We start from the raw sequence: 22,042 nt of genomic DNA, 5'->3' as shown, positions 1-22,042 counted from the left end.
TTGAACATTGGATTCCGTTTACAAGCTTTGTATGTTTACATTTAATCTAAAGCAGCCAAAAAGGATCCAGTTGATTGCTTCTAGATTAATGCTAACACACTACTAGAGACCCTCTAAGAATTGGATGCTTTGGTTGGTTGGATAGCTCAATGGCTGTTTGGTTGGACAAATGCATGGATGGTTGGTTGATTGGTTAGTCTATTGGTTAAATAAAAGGATGGATAGTTGGTTGATTGGTTGGATGGATAGACCCTCAATTTGGATGAGCCTTGTGTTACACATTGGGTAAAAATAGGTTTGAGGCTGACAAGTCAAAAGGGACAAGTTAATGTAGATTGGACAGCTTGAGAGTTGGATAGTTGGATGGCTGTTTGGTTGGACAAATTCATGGATGGTTGGATAATTGGCTAGTTTATTGGTTGAATGAATGATTGGTTGGTTGGATGTGTAGGTAGGTAGACCCTCAATGTGGATCACCCTTCTGTACATGTTGGGTAAAAATGGGTTTGAGGCTGACAAGTCAAACGGGACAAGCCAGTGTAGTTTGGACAGCTTGATGAATGGTTGGTTGGACAGCTCAATGGCTGTTTGGTTGGACAGCTCAATGGCTGTTTGGTTGGATAGCTCAATGTCTTTTTGGTTGGACAAATGCATGGATGGTTGGTTGAGCAGTTAGTTTATTGGTTGAATGAATTAATGAATGGATGGGTGGATGGTTGTTGGATGGATAGACCCTAAATTTGGATCAGCCTTGTGTACATGTTGGGTAAAAATGAGTTTAAGGTGGCCAAGTCAAAAGGGACAAGCCAATGTAGATCAGACAGCTTGTTGGATGGATGGATAAATGGATGAGTGGTTGGTTGGTTGGACAGCTCGATAGCTGTTTGGTTGGACAAATGCATGGATGGTTGGTTGATTGGTTGTTTAGGTGGATAGACCCTCAATCAGCCTTGTGTACACATTGGGTAAAATTGGCTTGAGGGTGAGAAGTCAAAAGGGACAAGCCAATGTAGATTGTAGATTGATATGTAGATTCATCATAAAGTGTTAGTTTGGGAAGGTTTGGGAATGCCCTTACCTGTACACTTTCTGAAGTGTTACGTTGTGAGTTTGAGCAAGCCCTTATAGTGGGTGCCACAGTAGTGGATAAAACAATCAATTTTCAAGATTTGTGGACATTTAACATTCCTCACCTCACAGTGTCACCTGTGTACCATGAATGCACCCAGCGCAGTGTGTGGTAATGATCATGATCAACTATGTCGGCTAGAATTCAGCATGGCAACAGACACATTCGGTAAATGCGGCTCATCGTGCATAATCTGCAGGTCAGTGTAGCACTCTTTAGCTAACGTAGGCATGGCAAATGTTATTGGACATGATATTAGCTAGTTTTTGTACCAGTGGGCATATCTCTTCTTTACTTACACACACAGCTGTTGCATTAAATAGGGCCAGTAGAGCAGCTTAATTATTTTTCATTAGCATAATATCCTGTTTATCCAACAGCTCCTCCACCTCTCTAAGCTCCTGCCCGGAGGTTACAGAGCATTTTCAGGTGAAACTGGGTGGTGCACACAATTCATTGGCATCTGCCTCATAGTGCCAACCGTGCACACAATTAATAACACACGCACACCGCACATATGCTTCTGGGGACAATGTGATCCGTTGCTATTCACCCTTAGGAGCCGAAACAAATGCATATTACATTCGAGTGAGCAGCTTATTAAAGTTTATTGGCCTAGTAATTCTAAACTACCGCTGTGTGAGGGGGCGAGGGATAAAAAGGAGCAGAGAAAAAGAGAGAGAAAGAAAGATAGCTAGTCTCATCTCTCCGCTCACAAGGGAAGATGAATATGATATAGCCTCCAGCAAATCATGTCAAGGACGAAACTCTCATTTCCAGACTCGGACTCTTCTAGCCGTTACTCACTGACTCTGCTGCTTTAACCTTGTGTTCAGGTGAGCCTTGTGCTTCCTCAACACTGAGTGTGTGTCTGTAACCCGAGCTTAGGTTACGAAGGGAGTCGGAAGGTTTCGAACACACACAAACACACACACACACACACACACACAAAGAAGGCTCTATTGCATGGCCATCTCTCAGTAAGAGCAATTACTGCTGAACAAACATGGCAGTCAGTGTAATAATAGGACAAGCAAAGACTGAGACTAGGCATTGTGTGTGTGTGTGTGTGTGTGTGTGTATATATAATCTTTTATACAATATATAATTGTATATAAATATACAATCTTTTTTTTTTTTTAGTAGTTGTGTGCTTATGTTGTGTGTAATCTAAATACTGTATACGTAGCCTAACATAAGCAGAGTGAAAACCACTACATTTGTTAACATGCTATTATTCAAAAAGAGTCTTTATGCTGATCTTACACCAAACAATATATATGCAATTTCACTTTCGCAGACAAATTTCCAATCTGGGGATAAAAATTATTCGAGTCTTGCTAGAGTTGAGTTGCGGTTGCGTCATCTCGATGGTTCAGTGTGTTTTTGGTGGTTTGGATTGAAAGTTTATTAAAGGTTTAAGTTATCCTTTTCTCATCTTGGTTTCAGATAAAATCAACCATGATTTTTTTTTTTTATATATAATTTTATTTCTAATTTTTCCCATTTTCTTCCTAATTTTACACGCCCAATAACCCAACCCACTCATTAGGACTCCCCCTATCACTAGTAATGCCCCAACACACCAGGAGCGTGAAGACTAACACATGCGATACATGTGAAGCCAGCCACCGCATTGCCGAGTAGCATCAGCGCCCCAAAGTCAACCATGTTTAAAATTATTGTAAGTCTTGAGTGACGGGAACATACAAATAGTGATGTGAACAATGTCAACAACCAATTAGAGAGCTACGGGAAGCCACAAGGCAAGCGCGGGAAGGTGCTTCTGTTTCTGTTCCATTGATAAACAGCTTCACTTCCTGTTAAACTCCACCAGAAGCATGATGGGAAATAATCTCAGGGAGAATCTAGCTGCAGTCTTGTAAATAGTGAAAATCTTAGACTGTGACTAAAATGTCTGTAACTGGTCATACTTTAGTCTGTTAAATGTCTTTTCAGTCTTTTTAAAGTCGTGTGGGGTTAGCATTACCCTGTAGAGCAGATTTGTTGGTTTTCATTAACATTGTAATTTTTTTTCTGAAAACCAGACTTTGACTGATTTAAAAAAGTATGTCTTTCCACATGATCATAATACAGTCTGATCTGAAGCAACCTTTTCCTTATTTCTTACAAGCCTAATAAAACAGATGTCATTAAGTATTGTAGAGGATTGTCCTGAAATATATTGAGTATCACTGTTATCGTGGGCAATGTATCGTGATATCGTAATATCGTTAGATGCCCTGTAAGTAAGTGCCACCTCTATTAGATACATTGGACAAAGTTTCCTTCCTGGCAGTCTAAGTGAGCTTTTATTGTTTTATTTCATTTTTAACACACAATAAAGCTGCTGAGGGCAGAAAGCAGGTTTATGATATGGTTATTAGGACGTTCTGAAGCTTAAAAGTCACCATTCTTAGTGTTTGCACTAATGTTTCAGTCTTACAGACTTTCATATGAATGGAAAACTTTGAGTCATACGGCAGAAGGGCAAACAACCTTGAGCCACGGCTGTAGTCATAATACATGTTAAAGTAAAGCTGCCGTCTGAGCACACTGTTTGCTGATCTGCTGACTGAACTGAACCTCTGGCAATTAGGACGCACACAAATACACACACGTGCGTGTAATTGCTGCTCTACAGTAATAATCTGTAATTTAAGGAATATAAAGCTAACAGACCAGGCATAAAGCAGTGTGTACACTAGAGCCTGACTACAGCTAGTACTGTGTATATACAGCTCTGGGAAAAAATAAGAGACCACTTAAAAATGATGATTTTCTTTGATTTTACCAAATTGAAAACCTCTGGAATATAATCAAGAGGAAGATGGATGATCACAAGCCGTCAAACCAAGCTGAACTGCTTGATTTTTTGCACCAGGAGTGAGTAGCATAAAGTTATCCAAAAGCAGTGTGTAAGACTGGTGGAGGAGAACATGCCAAGATGCATAAAAAAATGTGATAAAAAACAAATATAAATTTTTTAACTTAAAACTTGAGGTCTTTTATTTCAGCCATTTCTCATTTTCTGCAAATAAATGCTCTAAATAGCAATATTTTTAGTTGGAATTTGGGAGAAATGTTGTCTGTAGTTTATAGAATAAAACATCAATGTTCATTTTACTCAAACATAAACCTATAAATAGCAAAATCAGAGAAACTGATTCAGAAACTGAAGTGGTCTCTTAATTTTTTTCCAGAGCTGTATATTTCAGAAAATTAAATTAATTGTAGTATCAGTCTTCTGGTATCATGTAGCCACACACCCATCTTCTGTTTGTGACTTAAATTAATGTACTAAACATTTCAAAGCCAGACTATCAAGACAACTTAATAATCAGTGACACCCAGAGCTGCCTAATTAACTACCTAATTACAAAACTATTTAGTCTAGCACACACACACACTGGTGGTTAGACTGGTGTGTTAGGTCTAGTCCTGTTAATCGTTTAAATATATAAAAATATATATATATATAATAATTTCACAAAATACACACACAAAGCAACTTTCCTTCTTAAATAAATCAATAACAGTGTCACACAGTATTCACTGCTGTGAGTTTGCTTACTGTAACTCTCTCTTTCCCTCTCTTTCTCTCTCTCTCTCTCTCTCTTTTGAACACACACCCCAGCATGCCCTCCCTCGCTGTGTGTGTTCAATTTTTCCGCTCTCTCCAGGGAAACTAGCATTTTTTTCCCTCTCTTTTCTTTTTTTCAGTCATATAGAGCTGATCGTGTAGTGTAGTGTGTAGGTGTATGTATGGACAATAGGGGTGTGCCATATTGTATTGAAATGAACAATATTGCAAATTATGATATTGCATTGTGATATAAAAAACTCCATATCGTGATTATAGCAGTATTTTTAAAAGTAGTTGGTTTTGAATCTGACTTTGGTGGTTACTGTATTTTCTTTTAATTATGTGCAGCAATATATATGCAATAATGTTTTTTTTTTTGTGTTGGATTGTTGTTACAACATTACTTTAATTTTGATACATGTTTTCTTTTGCTAAACTATTTTATACAAAGTCTAAGTCTCGGTAAGTTACTGTTTATAGTTAATGTTTATGGACTACTGAAACAATGGAAAACTATATCAGAATTCTATCGGTATCGGCCGATGCCGATGTTTTTTTAAAAAAGTAAATATTAGTTGATACCAATGAAATTCATTGGGCATATCATTGTGCATCCCTACTAGGTAGTGACACAAAATACTTTCCAAACTAAAAGATAAAAATTACTGTCTCACTTTTTACTTTTATTTGTGCGATGTTTGAAACTGATACTTGAGGACGTATTTATATAGTATGTCGGAAAAGGACCAATCAACACTGGCTGCACTACAGCTGCTACAATTAGCTGATTTGAGCTGTGTTACTTTAAAATCCATAGATTTAAGCCATTTTGTATTAATTTTAAGTAGTTTTTATTAGTATAAAGTTAAACCAGGGTATGCAGTCTTTCTGAAATTTATAAATGTGTATATCCACATCAACAGATATTTATGTGTGACATCAGTGCATTTGATACACTCTGTTCATTTGTATTAGTGACTTATTTTGACAATATATTGGTCTGATTGGCTTAGCAGCCTTTATTCTTCGACAGTCTGTTGGTTAATTTTTATTGGTGATTTTTATTTTAAAATGGTCTTTTTGTAATGTAGGCTAGCATTTAAGCATTTAAGAAGAGTGATTGCCTCACTGTCGTTCCTTTATAGTTATTATTGACGTCTAGTTAAGCAATAATACACAAAAGGGAGTGTCGAGTAGATCAATACAGCAGTGCCAATATTTAACGTTATAGCTCATACTTCGAGTGTATTATGGCTTAAATTATACCATAGTTCCATGATCGCTGTTTATTGAAAGATTTTGAGTTAAAGAGGACGAGAAAATGCGATCTGTTTGGTAATAAACACTCCAAGTTAATATAGCTCCATTGCTGCTCTGTTTGTAGCTGCGCTGTTTGGCTTGTAAGCGCTGCATCGTTGCTAGGTTACCTGTATTTGGCGTAGTTATACATGGAGAGCTTCGGTTACAGTGCAATACCGGCTGATAACGGCACTTATAGAACGCCTCTCAGCCAAACAAATTGCAGGGTTGTGGTATAATTAAATTTATTTTTTAAGTATTAACTGAGATTAAAGCAAAAGTAAATATCAACTTAAGAAATATTATGGCTTCTACAGGTTCTGAATGTCTGTTACAGTTAAGTAGGAACTGTGAGTAAAGCTCATTTTCTGCCCAAAACCACATCCACACGTTTGCCTCATCTTACCAAATGCCTGCCTGTGGTTTGAGCGAGTTGATGAAACAGCTGAAAGCTGTTTAGACAGTTAGTGAGGGTGTTAGCCTTGTAGTTTCAGGGAATTTTTAAAGAACTGAAGAGGCCAAAAATGTGTTAAAAAGGACAAACCTGCAGTAATGCAGTAACAGTTCATAAGCGCTATGATATTCTGCATCCCTGCTCAGTCTCTCTCCACCTGTCCCCATTTCATCGCTGATTTTAATCAGCGTCCCACTGGTGAAGTAAAAAAGAAGAAGAATCCGGCCTCATGCGTGCACCCACACACACCCGGCTCTTTCCACCCTCCTTTACTGAAAGAACAATATGTCTGCCTGCTTTCTTCTGCTAAATTTCTGGATTAGTCATCTTGCTACTACTATGAAGGTCTTGTTAACCTTATATGGGTAGTGAAGTTTCAGTATGGGTTGTTGTACACCATGGTACAATAATTGCAAAAGTTCCGACTCTTTATGCAATAGCTTTGGCTCTAACTGTTACATAAGAGAGGAACATACTGTGTCTCCAGACCTACAGTTGTATAAGCATGTATGCAATTGCACTTGTTACATACAGGGTTGCTGGTAAGTTGGTGACCACTTTGGAAAATTCTGTATTTCTGCATAAATTTGACCTAAAACGTTTAAAAAAATTTCCCCCAAAAAGTCCTGAAAGTAAATAAGAAGAACGAAATTAAACAAACGCATTTATTGTTTTAAAAAAATATCCAACAGAATACTTGTTGATGCTCATCCATACTCAAACAAACTGTATACAAATTGGTGAATAATATTCTTTTTCAAATTCTGTGACACTGACACCTGTAAATCCATTATTCCTGGTATTTTCTTGTTTACGAGAATTCTATCCTGTTCAGTAACAAACATGGCGTAAATTGTTGAGAGAACAGTCTTGCGATGTATCTGGTGTTAAAAATTCATCCTGCATGGAGAAATCAGAACATTGATGCCTGGACCACTTCTGTTTCTGAATCCGTTTTTCTGATTTACTGTTTATAGGTATATGTTTGAGTAAAATAAAAGAAAACAAGTTTATATTCGTAAAGTTTTAAGTCCAGAAATCAATATTTGCTGGAATAACCCTAGTTTCTGATCACAGTTTTCATGCATCTTGGCATCATGTTCTCCTCCACCAGTCTTACACACTGATTTTGGATAATTTTAGGCCACTCCTGGTGCAAAAATTCAAGCATTTCAGCTTGGTTTGATGGCTTGTGATCATCCATCTTCATCAATCTTCCTCTTGATTATATTTCAGAGGTTTTCAATTTGGTAAAATTAAAGAAACTGCTCATTTATAGGTGTTCTCTTATTTTTGTCCCAGAGCTGTATGTATTATACAAGCAAATTCTGAAGGAAAATGTTGAGACAAATATCTGTCAGTTTTAATCCTAGAGAAGATGGGCCATGCAACAAGACAATGACCCTGAGCACACAAGCCGTTTCACAAAAGAGTGGTTAAAGAGGAATAAATTAATACTAGGAAAGTCCTGATTTTAGTGTTATAGAAATGCTGGGGAGGGACCTGAAGCAGTTCAAACCTGAAAGAAAAGGTCTATATACTTTTGCCTTTAATAAATAAATGTGCAGATCTAATCAAATTTGACTTTGATTTGGTTTTTCTTGTCTTATATGCAGAAATCTTTTTTTAATTGTTAGATTGCTTTCTTTAATTATATAGAGGGAGGGTGTAAAAAGGTCTTTTCAGCAAATTAATTTCAAGTATGTATGCCCCAGGTTCACACTCAGAAATGCCCAAAAGTATTTAGTTTGAGGCCTACTTCATGCGCTTTTTGACTTCCAGACTGAGAGTGTTAATTGCCTAAGCAACGTGGGGCCATTCAGCAGGTTGGAATCTGTAGCCTAAGTTCCCGTAATCCTCACCATAGCAACTTGCTGAAGCCCAGAGCACTCGCACGCCCCTCCGGGAGAAACGTGACGGCTGAATGCTGATCTGTTATCAGTTTATTTTTAAGCTGGACAGAGCACCAGTGACGTTAGAACAGAGGGAAAGTTCATTATTAGTCATTATTAGTTTTATATATTGATAATCAAGTGTTTCCCTGATTGTTCTGAAGTTAATTGCACTTTATTTATATTTACTTTGTAATATTCATTGTTTAGAAGTGTTTAATATCATACATAGTAGGTGTGCAACAAAATATCGATATTGTGCTTCTGTATAATTTATGGCATCAAATATGAATATTGATATATATATGTTGCAGTTTTTTTTATTTATTTTGCCACTTTTTATGCGTTTAATAAATAAAAAAAAACAACATATGTTTTGTAATCTTGCAATTAGAAAAAAAAACACTTTTAAAATATTTTGTTAAACACAAGTTTGCCAGTTTACCTCAGCAGTTGACTTTTATTTACCAATTTACTTCAGCAGTGCTGTTCTTAACAACATTTTCTATTTGCAATTTTACCATGGCATCAAATATGGTGGATATATTATTACTGTAATGTGCGCTCTAAACTCTCTAAGACTGATTTGATTTGCTACATTCACATAACCAGGCTGAAGTGACTCAAATCAGATTTTTTGCTTAATGTGGATCAGATATGATTTTTTCCATGACTGTGTGAATGTGCCTAGTCCGACTTTTTTAAAATCAGATTTGAGTCACTTTCATATGTGGTGCTACATCGGATACATTTCTGATCCATGGACATGTGACATGAATGTGAACAGTCAAATCAGAATTCATGCGTCTTTTTGCTTTTATGTAGCATGCGCTATGTGCTTCACTCTTGTACCCAAACTCTACCTCTTGGTGCAGCTGTGAAAAAAACAGCAAAAGCAAACAGCCTGGCCTTTTTTTTACTTCCTCGACCTGAGCATGAACTTCAGACCAGCTGTTTACTCTCCACTCCAGCAAAAGACGCTCCACATACAAGCTGCTAACAAACGCATACATTTCCCTTTATAAAGCTACGGGTCATCTCTCAAATATGACGTTTTGTTTGTTGTTGGTGAAGAAGGCGATGTTTATACACGTATCAATGTGCGCATGTGAGGCGCTTCACGGACAGATTCGTTTACATCACACACAGATACAGCCGTGACAAAATCAGATCTGAGCCACATTGAGCAAAAAATCAGATTTTGAGTCACTTTAGCCTGGCAATGTGAATGTAGTCATATTTTCTTGACCCACAAATAGGTACTGTCAGATGTTTGATGACCATTTGATTTTATCATGGTGGTCAACCAGCGTGGTCCTGCTGGTAATGCTGGTGGTCTAGCAGCACATCAGATTGATCATGCTTGTAGATCAGCTGAACTATTAGACTAAGACAAAAACACACCCTGTACTGGTCAAGAGCTAAACCAGGTCATCCAGCTTAACAGGTAGACAGGCTGTTTTTCTTCAGTCCTATTCCAGTACAGCTGTATCTGTTCTGACAGAAGTCTGGCAGTGTAGACTGCTTCCTTCCTCTTCTGTGCAGCTGGACAGGGACTTCTGCCTTGTGGTCACAAGATGCATCGCTGTATATGCGTGCATGTGCGTGCCGGGCATATGTGTGTTCTCGAGTGTATGTGTGTAAGCGTGTAGTCTTTGCATAATCTCAGTGATTTATGTTGTGAAATGGAGTTAAGTCTCAGAGTTGGGCAGTTATGACACACTGTGCGACTGTAAAATCAGCCGAGGGCTTTAATGCGTGAGTTTTTACACTGTAATTCCATCAGGAATTCAGCCCAAATTCAGTCAGCGTTTGGAAAATGACGCAATGTGGACTCTAATAAAAATCAGGTTCATGACGTGCAGCTTTTTATTTTTAAATTTTCCTTTCCATATTTAGGACATGCTGAGGTCATCAGACAAAAGTACAACAAAAAAAAAAATGATGACTAACCGGAGCAGCAGGCTTTTAGTAACACGATATTACCGTAAGCCAGGCGGAGTCTTAAAAAAATTCCAGACTACTGTACTATACAAAGAACACAAATACCTTAAACACTGTAGCGGAAAATGCAGAGTCATGGCTGTCTCCCGGAAATGACCAGCAGGACTTTTTTTTTAATGTCACATCAGAAACAACAACAAATCACAATATATTTACCTGAGGAGTGCTACGCTAATCATGAGTTTACCTCAGCCGTGGACTTTTATTTACCAATTTACCTCAGTCGTGCTGTTCTAATCATAAACCTACCTTAGCAGTGCCATTCTTAACAAAGATTTACCTCAGAAAATCATTTCTATTTGCAAATTTAACTGAGCAGTGTTATTCCAAAGCAGTTCTGTTCTAATTATGAATTCATTTCTGCCATGCTATTATAATAATACATTTACCCCAGAAGTGCAATCTTATTTGCACATTTACCTCAGGTGTGCTATTCTAATAAATAAATAAATGTACCTCAGCAGTCCTATTGTAATCATACATTTATCTCAGCAGTGCTACAGTAATGATCAATTTAAATCAGAAGTACAATTTTATTTGCAAATTTTCCTCAGCATTGCTATTTTATTTGCAAATATACCTCAGCAGTGATTTTCCAAACTTAAATTTACCTCAGCAAGGCTATTGTAATCATAAATTTACCTCAGCAGTGCTATTCTAATCATAAATTTACCTCAGCTGTCCTATTGTAATCATGCATTTATCTCAGCAGTGCTATTGTAAGCATCAATTTACCTCAGATGTATAATTTTATTTGCAAATTTACCTCTGCATTGCTAATTTATTTGCAAATTTACCTCAGCAGTGATATTGCAAACATAAATTTAGCTCACAAGTGCAATTTTTTTTTTGCAAATTTACCTCAGCAGCGCTAATTTAATCATAAAGTTACGTTTGAATTGCATTTTTATTTGTAAATTTACCTCAGCAGTGCTATTTTCATTATTAATATATATAATTTAGATTAAGATTTTTTGTCTAGTTTAGTCTAGTTAAAAGCAACAGTCCCTTTCCCTGCTGTCGCGTTTTCTGTTCTAGTTCAGTACTGTGTGTTAATGTAAAGGTTTTTCGCTTCTCTGTCTGTGGCGTGAGAAATGATCTGAAATCAACTTTGGCAACATTTCCTGCAACGTCCTGTACATTGGGCCATTCCTTCAAACAGCTGTTTCAACATTTGATCAGTGTTTCACTGTTCCTCTGTTTGTGTGTGTGTTTGTGTGTGTACAGCAGGTGAGAGTTCACCATGGCTCCGTTCCTGCGGATCGCCTTTAATGACTTTAATTTGGGGAACCTCCCTCCTCTGACTGATCAGCCCTTCTGTGCCATCAAGATGAAGGAGTCTCTCAGCACAGGTTAGTATGTTCGTTCGGTGTATATTTTAGAGACGAAAAGATTGATGCAAGGCTGTGTGAGAGATCACAGGAAGCTGCAGTTCCTCATTCAACTGCTAGATGACCATATGGACCTTGTGCATGGCTGCAGAACTCTGTTAATGTCTAAGTAGATATCCCCTTTCAGAGTGCTGAATGTTTTTATTGTATGCTTCTTAAACTTATATATCTGTAGAATGTGTGAAATGACCTCAAATTGCTTCATAGATGAGGCAGAGAGTAAACACTTTTAACAGCAGTAACTGAATATCCCTTTCAGGAGTCCATTATATATCATTTTAAATGTGCCCTGCTCACAGATGATGATTGACATCCTCCACAAACACACTAGTTATATAAATATATACTTTTTTTTTTTTTTCAAACATAGCTTTGCTTATTTTTTCCATATACTGTATGTGTCATATGTGTTTGTCTGATTTTTTTTTCTTCGTTTTTTTAGTTATGTAAGGCCAGTTTGTCTGAAAAGAATTTAAAACATATCAGTAGCATGTATTCCTTGAAACCACATGCCTAAATCATCAAAACCACATTGTGTTTATCTCTAGACTCTTTTCTATTGGTTCTATCATCTGTGGAAACAATGGAAAAATTCTGTAATTTGTCTAAAAAATGTTGACTGTGTTTCACTTGTGTTAAATTAAGCATTTTTAGTTTTCCAAAACATCTGAACAAGCCTGAGGCTTGTTCCGATGAATTAATGAATTGAAGTTAAATTTGAATATATTTGGCTGCAGTGAGCAAAGATATGTTTGAAGCAGTGTAGTGTTCAGTGTGCAGTATGCAGAAGTAATAACTGATTTTATTCTCTTGCTATAGCATTAAAATCTCTTTCTCCTTCTTTCTTTCTCTCTTGCATCAGAGCGAGGAAAGACCCTGGTCCAGAGGAAGCCCACCATGTACCCGGCCTGGAAGTCCAGCTTTGATGCTCATATCTACGAGGGCCGTGTGATCCAGGTTCTCCTGATGAAAACCGCTGAGGAGACTCTCTCGGAAGCAACGGTGGGCGTGTCCGTCATCGCCGAGCGCTGCAAAAAGGGAAACGGCCGTGCAGAATTCTGGGTAGACCTGCAGCCCTCTGGGAAGGTGATGATGTCGGTGCAGTTTTTTGTGGAGGATACAGACACAGGTGGGCTTCTGTTTATGCTTACACTGACAAACCATAACACTAGGCCTGTCCCTATACTTATTATAGCTAATATACACTAAGTGTATATGACCGCAGTCATGTTAACATTATGGTATTATGGACTCTTAGTGGTCCAGCAGGCTAAGCGCTGTCACTATGATCAGGAGATCGCCGGTTCGAATCCTACTTATTTAACTTGCTATCGGCTACCGGAGCCCTGAGAGAGCACAGATGACCTTGCTCTCTCTGGGTGGGTACAGTAGATGGTGCTCTCTCCCCACATCACTCTAAAGGGTGATGTTGATCAGCACAAGGAATCTGTGAGCTGATGTATCAGAACCGAGTCGCTGCGCTTTCCGCCGAGCACACTGTGATGCTACTCAGCAATGCTGCATCAGCAGCAGTTCAAAAAGAGGCAGAGTCTGACTTCACATGTATCGGAGGAGGCATGTGTTAGTCTTCACCCTCCTGGTGTGTTGGGCCATCACTAGTGATAGGGAGAGTTCTAATGAGTGGGTTGAAAAAATTGAAATAAAATTATAAAAAAAAAAAAAAAACATTATTCTATTATAACAAAATTATATAAAAGCACATATTTGTGGCACTTTACATGACAATATCATCATATTTCTCATCATATCATTTTTTCGTAGTTGTAGAAAATTAAAAATAAAATGCTTCTTTTTTTTAATAACTTTTTTATTTATTTATTTATTTAATTTTTACGCTATCACTCAGAGTGAAAATACAAAAAAAACATACTAAAGATAAATACAAAAGTATAATACAAGTAGATACAAATGTGTATAAATATATCAAGAATATATTAAAAAATAAATCAAAAATAAATACATAAAACAGGACAAAGGCTGTTTAGCATATCCAACGGTACTACTTTGCTCACAGGGACTGAGTACAAGTAAAACTGTGAGTTACATCGAAATGCACAGTGACATTTATTTTAAGGTGCTAGTTAACATCCGTTATCATAGTATTTGAAAATCTTAATTTTAACATAAACATAAGTCTTTCCATTGCATAGATTTCATAGACAGAATCAATCCACTGTTTCCTTTTTTGTGGAGGATCCACAAAAATTGTCTAATTCTAGTTTTTTTACTTGCAGCCAACAATATTTTCAGCAAGTAATTATTATTTTTACCCTACTAGTTGCAGCACTTTTTCTATGTAAAAGTTTGTCCATGAAAATTCAAACTCAATCTCAAACTTTTTTCACTATTGCATTTCCAATCTCCTGCCAAAAAAATGCCTGAAAGATCTGCATATCCCCAGAAGATATGAAAGTGATCTGCCATCTGAATACCACACTGTCTGTCCATGGAAGAGCCGCTTTTGGTTTCATAAAAAACATATGTGCTTATAATAAAGAGTTTGAAATAGTGTGGAAGAACCTTTTAGGTTTTAAGAAGGTCTTAAGAACCACGAAAGGGAAGATTTGATCAAATCACTTGATCAAAATCACTTGATGTGAAATTTAGAGGTTCTTTTTAAATGTTCTTCACAAATCTGTATTACAAACCTGTTTAAACATCCCAACAAGTACTTTTTTAAAGCACCCTTATTTTTTTAAGAGTGTAGTGAAGGCAGTGGTGAGAAAATGCACTCTAGTGGTGAAACAGTGCTTTTGCAACCTCATGTTTGAGATGTTCATAAAACTCCAACTGGTATAATATAGCAAAGCAGAGTCTTTTTTTAAGTTAGATTTATCTAAACTAAATTGATCATTTTTCTTCAGAATTAATTAATATTACCTAAATCAGCAGTTTAAAAAATATATACGTTGTGTTGTCCCAAATACAACTTTGGTTTTAATAAAGAAAACAGAAAAAAGTTAACAGACGTGCTTTTGAGGAATCTTCTATCTAATGCTGCCCGGTTTGTCATTAGAAGGGGAATTCCAGATTCCAGTAAACTGCTGATTGAATCTGACAACCCTCCCCCCCCAAAATACCACTTAGTGAAACTGGCAGGACTTTGGCATCTCTGAAGCTACATGTGATCTCATATTATGTAAATAAAACGTCATGGAGTCTGTCGTGGTGGGAGGGGCCAAGACCAGCTTGAGACTGAGCTTCTGACTCACTATAACTCACTCTGGATAACCAGAGTAAATAAAACCGGCGGCACTGTGGACCCACGCAAGGCAGCTGACGAAAGAGTGTGTGTGAAAGGTCAAAGAGGGGCGGAGCCATTGCGTTTTAGGAGAACGCAGGAATAAAAGAGTAGCATGAGAACTGAGAGAAAAGATTGAAAGGGAAAAAACAGACGTACAGTCAAAACAGACCCAGAATTAGGACCATTATCTTCATTCTAGGGCTTCTTTCCATGACCCTGTGTATCTTATCTGTGTGTAGTGTGTGTGTAGTGTGTGTGTAGTGTGTGTGTAGTGTGTGTGTAGTGTGTAGTGTGTGTGTTGTGTGTGTGTGTGTGTGTGTGTGTGTGTGTGTGTTTTGGGTCGGGACCTGCTGTCGGCAGCAGAGTCATCGAGGCCTGTTCAGACAGGCTCTCTATAAATAGGCTGGACTGTGCCTCTTTTCAGGAAACTCATGAAAGGGGGTGGGAGGGACGGAGTCTGCACTCTAGAAACACTAAATTCAAAACCAGTAGATGTTTAAACCCCACCTCATGTTCCCACGACATTCCAAACTAAAGGGCTGGGCAGGGAATCACAGGGAATCTCGTGATATAATCTCATGATATGTTGCACACGGTAGCAGTGTTATCACAATACTGTGATTCTGTGATACTCGATATATCACAAGACGATACTCTACAGTACTTCACAGCGTCTGTGTTACTGATGAGGATAAAATACTCATAAATAAGTAAATACCAGGATTATGGATTTATTGGTGTCAGTTTCACAGACATTTACAACCAATATTCTTCACTGCAGTTGTAACCTATTTATTTGATTAGTGCCACCACGTGGAGTAAAGAAGTAATGACTTTAGGGGCGAGTTTTAGGAAGTTTAGAAAGCCTATGTTTTTTAATAAAAATATTAATATTTGACTTCTCATATCGATAATGTGTTGCAAACGAAGATTATACAATATATCATGATATCGATATTTTGTCCCATAGCCAATTTTAAAGGGTCAATTTTGCATATATATATATATATATATATATATATATTTTTTTTTTTTTTTTTTAGTTTGCCATAACTATTTGTCCAGAAGTATGTCTAAGAGATAATCACACATGCCTCATAAACAAAGTTTTAACCTGAGAAAATTACTGTTTTTAATTTTAGTAAACAATTCACATGTCAGAAATCTTGTTGTAAATTGATAAACTAGAGTGTAGAGTGTTTTTAAAAGTGAAAATATAATAATGAAGTTATGATAAGTTATTTTGTGTATTAATTCAAATAACATGGATACACAGCTCTGGGAAAAAAAATGACAAGAGCACTTAAAAATGACAAGTTTCTTGATTTTAACAAATTAAAAACCTCTGGAATATAATCAAAAGGCAGATGGATGATCACAAGCCATCAAACATGATTTTTTGCACCGGGAGTGGCGTAAAGTTATCCAAAAGAAGTGTGTTAGACTAGTGGAGGAGAACATACCAAGATGCATGAAAACTGTGATTAAAAACCTCATTGTTTGAGGTCTGAAAGCTCTGCATCTTTTTTTCAGCCATTTCTCATTTTCTGCGAATAAATGCTCTAAATGACAATATTTTTATTTGGCGTTCGGGAGAAATGTTGTCTGTAGTTTATAGAATAAAACAACTATGTTAATTTTACTCAAACATATAACTATAAATTGCAAAATCAGAGAAACTGATTCAGAAACTGAGGTGGTCACTTAATTTTTTTCAAAGCTGTATATAATAATCACCCTGTTAGTATACTATGTTGATTGTATCTCACTTATATATGTATTTTAGAAATGAGGTCCTGAAATAAGGTGCAAAATACAGTATTTTTTTGCTGAATCCAGTATTTTGTTTTTCAGAAAGCAGACCTTCAGTGCGGGAGAAGGAGGAGGATGGAATCTTAACTCTAAACAGGAGGAGAGGAGCCATCAAACAGGCCAAAGTTCACTTCATCAAGAACCATGAGTTCACCGCCACCTTCTTCAAACAGCCCACCTTCTGCTCCGTCTGCAGAGAGTTCGTCTGGTGAGTGAACTGATTAATGGAGGAGGGAATGGATGAATGGACTGATGGATGAGGAGATTACTGGAAGGAGGATATGACGTGTTAATGCCTAAAGGATTGATGAATACTACTACTACTACTAATAATAATAATAATAATAACAATAACAATAATAATAACAATAAGGAGAATATTTTGTTATTTATATAGCACCTTACACACAGAATATGTAATACACAGCTCTGGAATAAAAAAAAAAAGACCACTTAAAAAAGCTATCAACTGCTTGAATTTTTGCACCAGGAGCGGCATAAAGTTATCCAAAAGCAGTGGGTAAGACTGGTGGAGGAGCACATGCCAAAAGAAAGGAAAACAGGGTTATTCCAGCAAATATTATTTCTGAACTCCTAAAACTTTTTTTTTATTTCAGCTATTTCTCATTTTCTGCAAATACATGCTCTAAATGACAATATTTTTATTTGGAATTTGGGAGAAATTGTGTTTGTAGTTTATAGAATAAAACAACTATGTTAATTTTACTCAAACATATATCTATTCAGGAACTGTAGTGGTCTCTTAATTTTTTCCAGAGCTGTATATATATATATATGATATTGTAGGATATTTCTCATTTAATAACATGAGTGATAATGGAAGTAACAGGTGAGGTTTGTTTGGCACTCTGCACAGTTTTTGTGTGATTTGGGTTGTAGATTACAGTATAAACACTCCTCTTCCTGTTTCTCCTCCACTACTAAATCCATATCCCACCCTCATATCTCAGCTGGTCATCTAAATCGCTCTGGCTAAATGTGCAGGATAATTCATTTAGGAACTATTTGGGATTCCTCATCATTTCAGCCGCCTCAGCACAATCTGCTGGGCTGTCCCGGCCTGTAATGTGTGTGTGTAGTGTGGGAGAGGGTGTGTATGTTTGTGTAGGACAGTCTAATAGTTCTGGCCTGGTTGTAGTATTTTCTAAAGTCTGTGTCACAAAGCACGTACTACGCTAGTCAGGGTTTCTGACATAGTTCCAGCTTGATAAAACATTAATAGCACCATGATTATTATGTTTCACTACAGTGTCTTAGATTCTAATTAATCTACATGTCACATGACCGTGTTAAGGTGATGGAAAACAGGATATTGTGTAAACATGACAAGGAGAACAAGTATATAAAAAAGTGTAAAAGTAAAACCTGTAAAAAACTTTGTTTGGTATTTGCTGAAAGCCAAAAGTCTAGTGGCAGAATGTTCAGTGTGCAAATTAATCTAAAAATAAACTTTGTGGTTAAAATATAAAGCATTTCATTCTGCAAAAGTGCTGGATTCCAGCAGTAGGACCTCAAACATAAAGCATGGGGGTGGCAGCATCATGGTTTGGATGCTGCTTTGCTGCCTTGAGACCAGTGTGGATTACTCAATAACTAAACTAAAGCTTACACTTAAGTGGACCAGGCAACAAGACAATGACCCAAAACCATGGGTAAAATATTTATATGGATATAGAAGAGAAATGTTGTCATTTTGTTCAGATTTTACTTTATAGAAATGTTGTGAATTGATCAAAAAGAGCAGTTTATGTAACAAAGCCCATTAATGTCATTGGGTTAAATATTAGATGTTTTATAAAAAGGCTAAATAGGCAAAAATGCCTCTAGGCCCATTTGCAGGTTTGATCATCAGTTACAGTAAATGTTTGTGTGCCATATGACCAGAAAAAAACTTTAGCCAGTTACAGATATCAAAGGTTTTTATTAATTTTAACAGAGTTTATATATATTTAATATTTGCTTTTTTTTTAATTATTGTTAAGGTTTTAGTTAGCCAAAAAAAGCTGTTTTATACCCTTTTTTTCCTCTTCTGTTACAGGGGTCTTAACAAACAGGGCTACAAATGCAGACGTGAGTATTTTTCATTACCACTGCTCAGAACAATAAAATATTGCATTAAATTAGTAATTTAATTGTGACTTATACTGAATTAATTCAACAGTTAACCTATGACAGTATCAGATACAAAATCAAAATACAAAATCAGATACTAACATTGTTAGATTACACTTTTATAATAGTAATCAGTACAATTATGCTTTTTTATGTATATGACTAGCATCTTTCACACTTTTTTACAGATTAAGCCTAGTCCAAAAAATAACATTATTTTGCTAATTGAGTACATTTGGTGAGACCTTGCCTAACATAAACTCTGCCCTCTCTCTCTCTCTCTCTCTCTCTCTCTTTTTGTTTCTAGAATGCAATGCGGCCATTCACAAAAAGTGCATTGATAAGATCATTGGAAGATGCACAGGAACTGCAGCCAACAGCCGAGATACTGTGGTGAGGACTGACCTCCTAATATCTGTATACAGAATTACCACACTCCACATTCATATGTATGGAGGACTAAAAATGAGAAGTCTTAATATATAGATGCACATATAAATGAATAAATAAATGTAAAATAAATAAATACACGCATAAATAATTGTATAGAGAAATAAATACATACATTTTGTATTCTTTCTCTCTTTCTTTCATTTATTTATTTATTTATTTATTTATCCATTTATTTATTCATTTATTTCTACATTTATTTATTTCCACATTTCATGTATTTATTTATTTCCACATTTCTAAAGCAGAAATAGTTAGAAACGGGTTGCTTTTTTCTGATTCACCAGTTGACCTGCTTTAGAGAGAGGATAGGACCGCCTACCGCATACCTAATTAGCATACAAATGCAGAAATAAATAAATAAATACATGAAGAAATGTGAAAATAAATAAATAAATGCAGATATATATATATATATATAAATACAAATATCAATAAATACATTTATTTATTTGTTTGTTTTTTATACAGTTGTTTATTTATTTGTTTATTTATATGTGCGTGTATTTATTTATACTTATACTTTATACTAATTTTTCGTCCTCCGTACCTGCATATACATAACCGAATATTCCAAATCCAATCAGCTCCATAATGCATGCGGGTTAATGGTACCCTTTTTCAAATTACTGCATATCAAAGGAAGCATTTATTAAGCTACCTGACATTTACATAAATAAGTCTTTAATGCCAGGCTGTAGCACTTGCGCAGATCTCCATACTCTCAGGGAGCTGCAGCATAACTGGCAAGCTGATTGGTTGTTTTTTGGGGGGTTTTTATTTGTTAAAGGGCACGACTTTATCTGTAAACAGCAGCTACTTTGAGCATTACGAGAGCTCCCAATCATGCATAAACGCTTTAGTGTGTGCATACAATTTAAAATTTAATTATATTACAGGCAAATAGAGCTCAATTACATTTATGAATGTGAACTACCAAGATAGCAGAACCTTTAAATTAAACTTAACTTTAGCTAAAGTCCATAATACCTTCAGAATTTAAAGTAATTTTCTTTTGGGGACCTTTAACTCCAAAATAAGGAATTTGGAATACAGTTGTAATGCTTACAGTGTAACAAAGATATATATATATATATATATATATATATATATATATATATATATATCAAGTTAAAATAACTACATAACTACACTTAACTGAGTAATTGTAGCTACTTGCTACCACCCTGATTAATCCCTTAGTATTTTAACAGCATAGGTGTGAAAGGTCATTAGGTTCCAAAGTGCCAGACTGACCAATCACAACACAACAAAACACACAAATATCAATACTATAGTCTCCTTCTGATCAATACGAGCAGGACCTCTTAAAAGTCTGGCCATGTGGCTCGGTTAGGAATCTACTGATACTGATGCAGAGTCGCTGTGCTTCCATATTTATTACATTTAATTAGTGCTATATGGACTAAAATGCTTATAATGTTTCTAAAAGACAGTAGTAACCACCATCTGAGTGGTAAACTGGAGTCTAAAGGACCGAGTTAGTAGGTTCTGGTAGTTTCTGGTAGCCACAGACAGCGTTTTGAGCTTTTTTGAGCTTCTGATCTTCAGCGTTGGGCACCATGCGGCAGGTTCGAGGCTGCCTCCGTACCCGAAGGCCTCAGGGTCGGCGATTGAGGGTAACCTATGGCTCCTTTGTGTGTATTCAGTTCCAGAAAGAACGCTTCAAGATCGACATGCCGCATCGCTTCAAGACGCACAACTACATGAGCCCCACCTTCTGCGACCACTGCGGGAGCCTGCTGTGGGGAATGGTCAAGCAAGGCCTGAAATGTGAAGGTGAGAGAGAGTCTATGGCTGATCTTCTTCCAGATTAGTGGTCTTTAACCCTGTTCCTATAGAGCATAAGTCAGCAGAAACATCTGGCCCGTGAGGTGGTTTGAACTATAATGAACGAAAATGAGAAGAAAAAAAAGATAAAATGCTTATTTTTTTTATCAATCTGTTTATTGAGTTTTAATCAGATATAACAAACATGTGTTTAAGAGAACAACAGTTAAAACAATATAATAATGTGACCAGAATCAGAATAAACAAAAATAAATTTAAACAAAGGAAAAAAATAAATAAATATAAAAAAAAAAGTATAAGATACAAAAAGTAATAAAGTAAAATAGACAAGAGCAAAAAAAATCATACAAACATTTAGGTCAGATTCTGTTACAAAAGTCAGTCAGTCAAACTATTAAAATAGTAGGGGGGAAGTATGAGGATATGGGGTCCTTAAAAAACATTACCAATCATTAAGAAGGATTAATCATTAAGAAGGTGCAAGGAAAGATACATTTTGGACAAAGTCCAAAAAATAAAATTCTTCTCTGGTGAACATTAGTTTACACGTCTTCCCTGTCCCGTTGCGCTCGGCGTGCTTTTAGTTTCCTCCCATTCTCGGGCCCCCTTTCTCATTATAAAGGCATTTGTTCCCAGTTGTATCTCAATTCATTAGTCGGGGCAGCGGTAGTTTCAAGGACCGCAACCCTGACGATTCGGGTTCGATCCCCGCGTGAGGAGCAGTGTGTTTATTTATTTATTTTTCCCTTTTTTCCTATGTTTACCTGCTTCATTTTCCAAAAAACTGATTTTTTTTGTGGCCCACCACGTAATGG

At 36.5% G+C, this 22,042-nt stretch overlaps 1 protein-coding gene across 3 annotated transcripts in view; it reads left to right on the top strand.

Annotated features, from left to right (window-relative positions):
* Window positions 1-22,042, top strand: part of prkcdb (protein kinase C, delta b) — a 51,959-nt gene that overhangs the window by 14,044 nt on the left and 15,873 nt on the right. For 2 of the 3 annotated variants that reach the window (XM_022682790.2, XM_022682788.2), the window contains exons 2-7: window positions 11,592-11,716; window positions 12,618-12,884; window positions 16,875-17,040; window positions 18,892-18,923; window positions 19,273-19,358; window positions 21,086-21,215. In XM_022682790.2, coding sequence (XP_022538511.2) covers window positions 11,608-11,716; window positions 12,618-12,884; window positions 16,875-17,040; window positions 18,892-18,923; window positions 19,273-19,358; window positions 21,086-21,215 — 790 coding nt within the window. In that variant the 5' untranslated portion in view covers window positions 11,592-11,607. The remainder of the gene's footprint in view (window positions 1-11,591; window positions 11,717-12,617; window positions 12,885-16,874; window positions 17,041-18,891; window positions 18,924-19,272; window positions 19,359-21,085; window positions 21,216-22,042) is intronic. The other variant, XM_022682789.2, reaches the window with a different exon arrangement.

The sequence above is a fragment of the Astyanax mexicanus genome, chromosome 24 (assembly GCF_023375975.1).
Source record: "Astyanax mexicanus isolate ESR-SI-001 chromosome 24, AstMex3_surface, whole genome shotgun sequence".
Lineage (NCBI taxonomy): Eukaryota > Metazoa > Chordata > Actinopteri > Characiformes > Acestrorhamphidae > Astyanax > Astyanax mexicanus.
The sequence above is the reverse complement of the archived record's forward strand: the minus strand, read 5'-3'. Positions and strand labels throughout refer to the sequence as shown.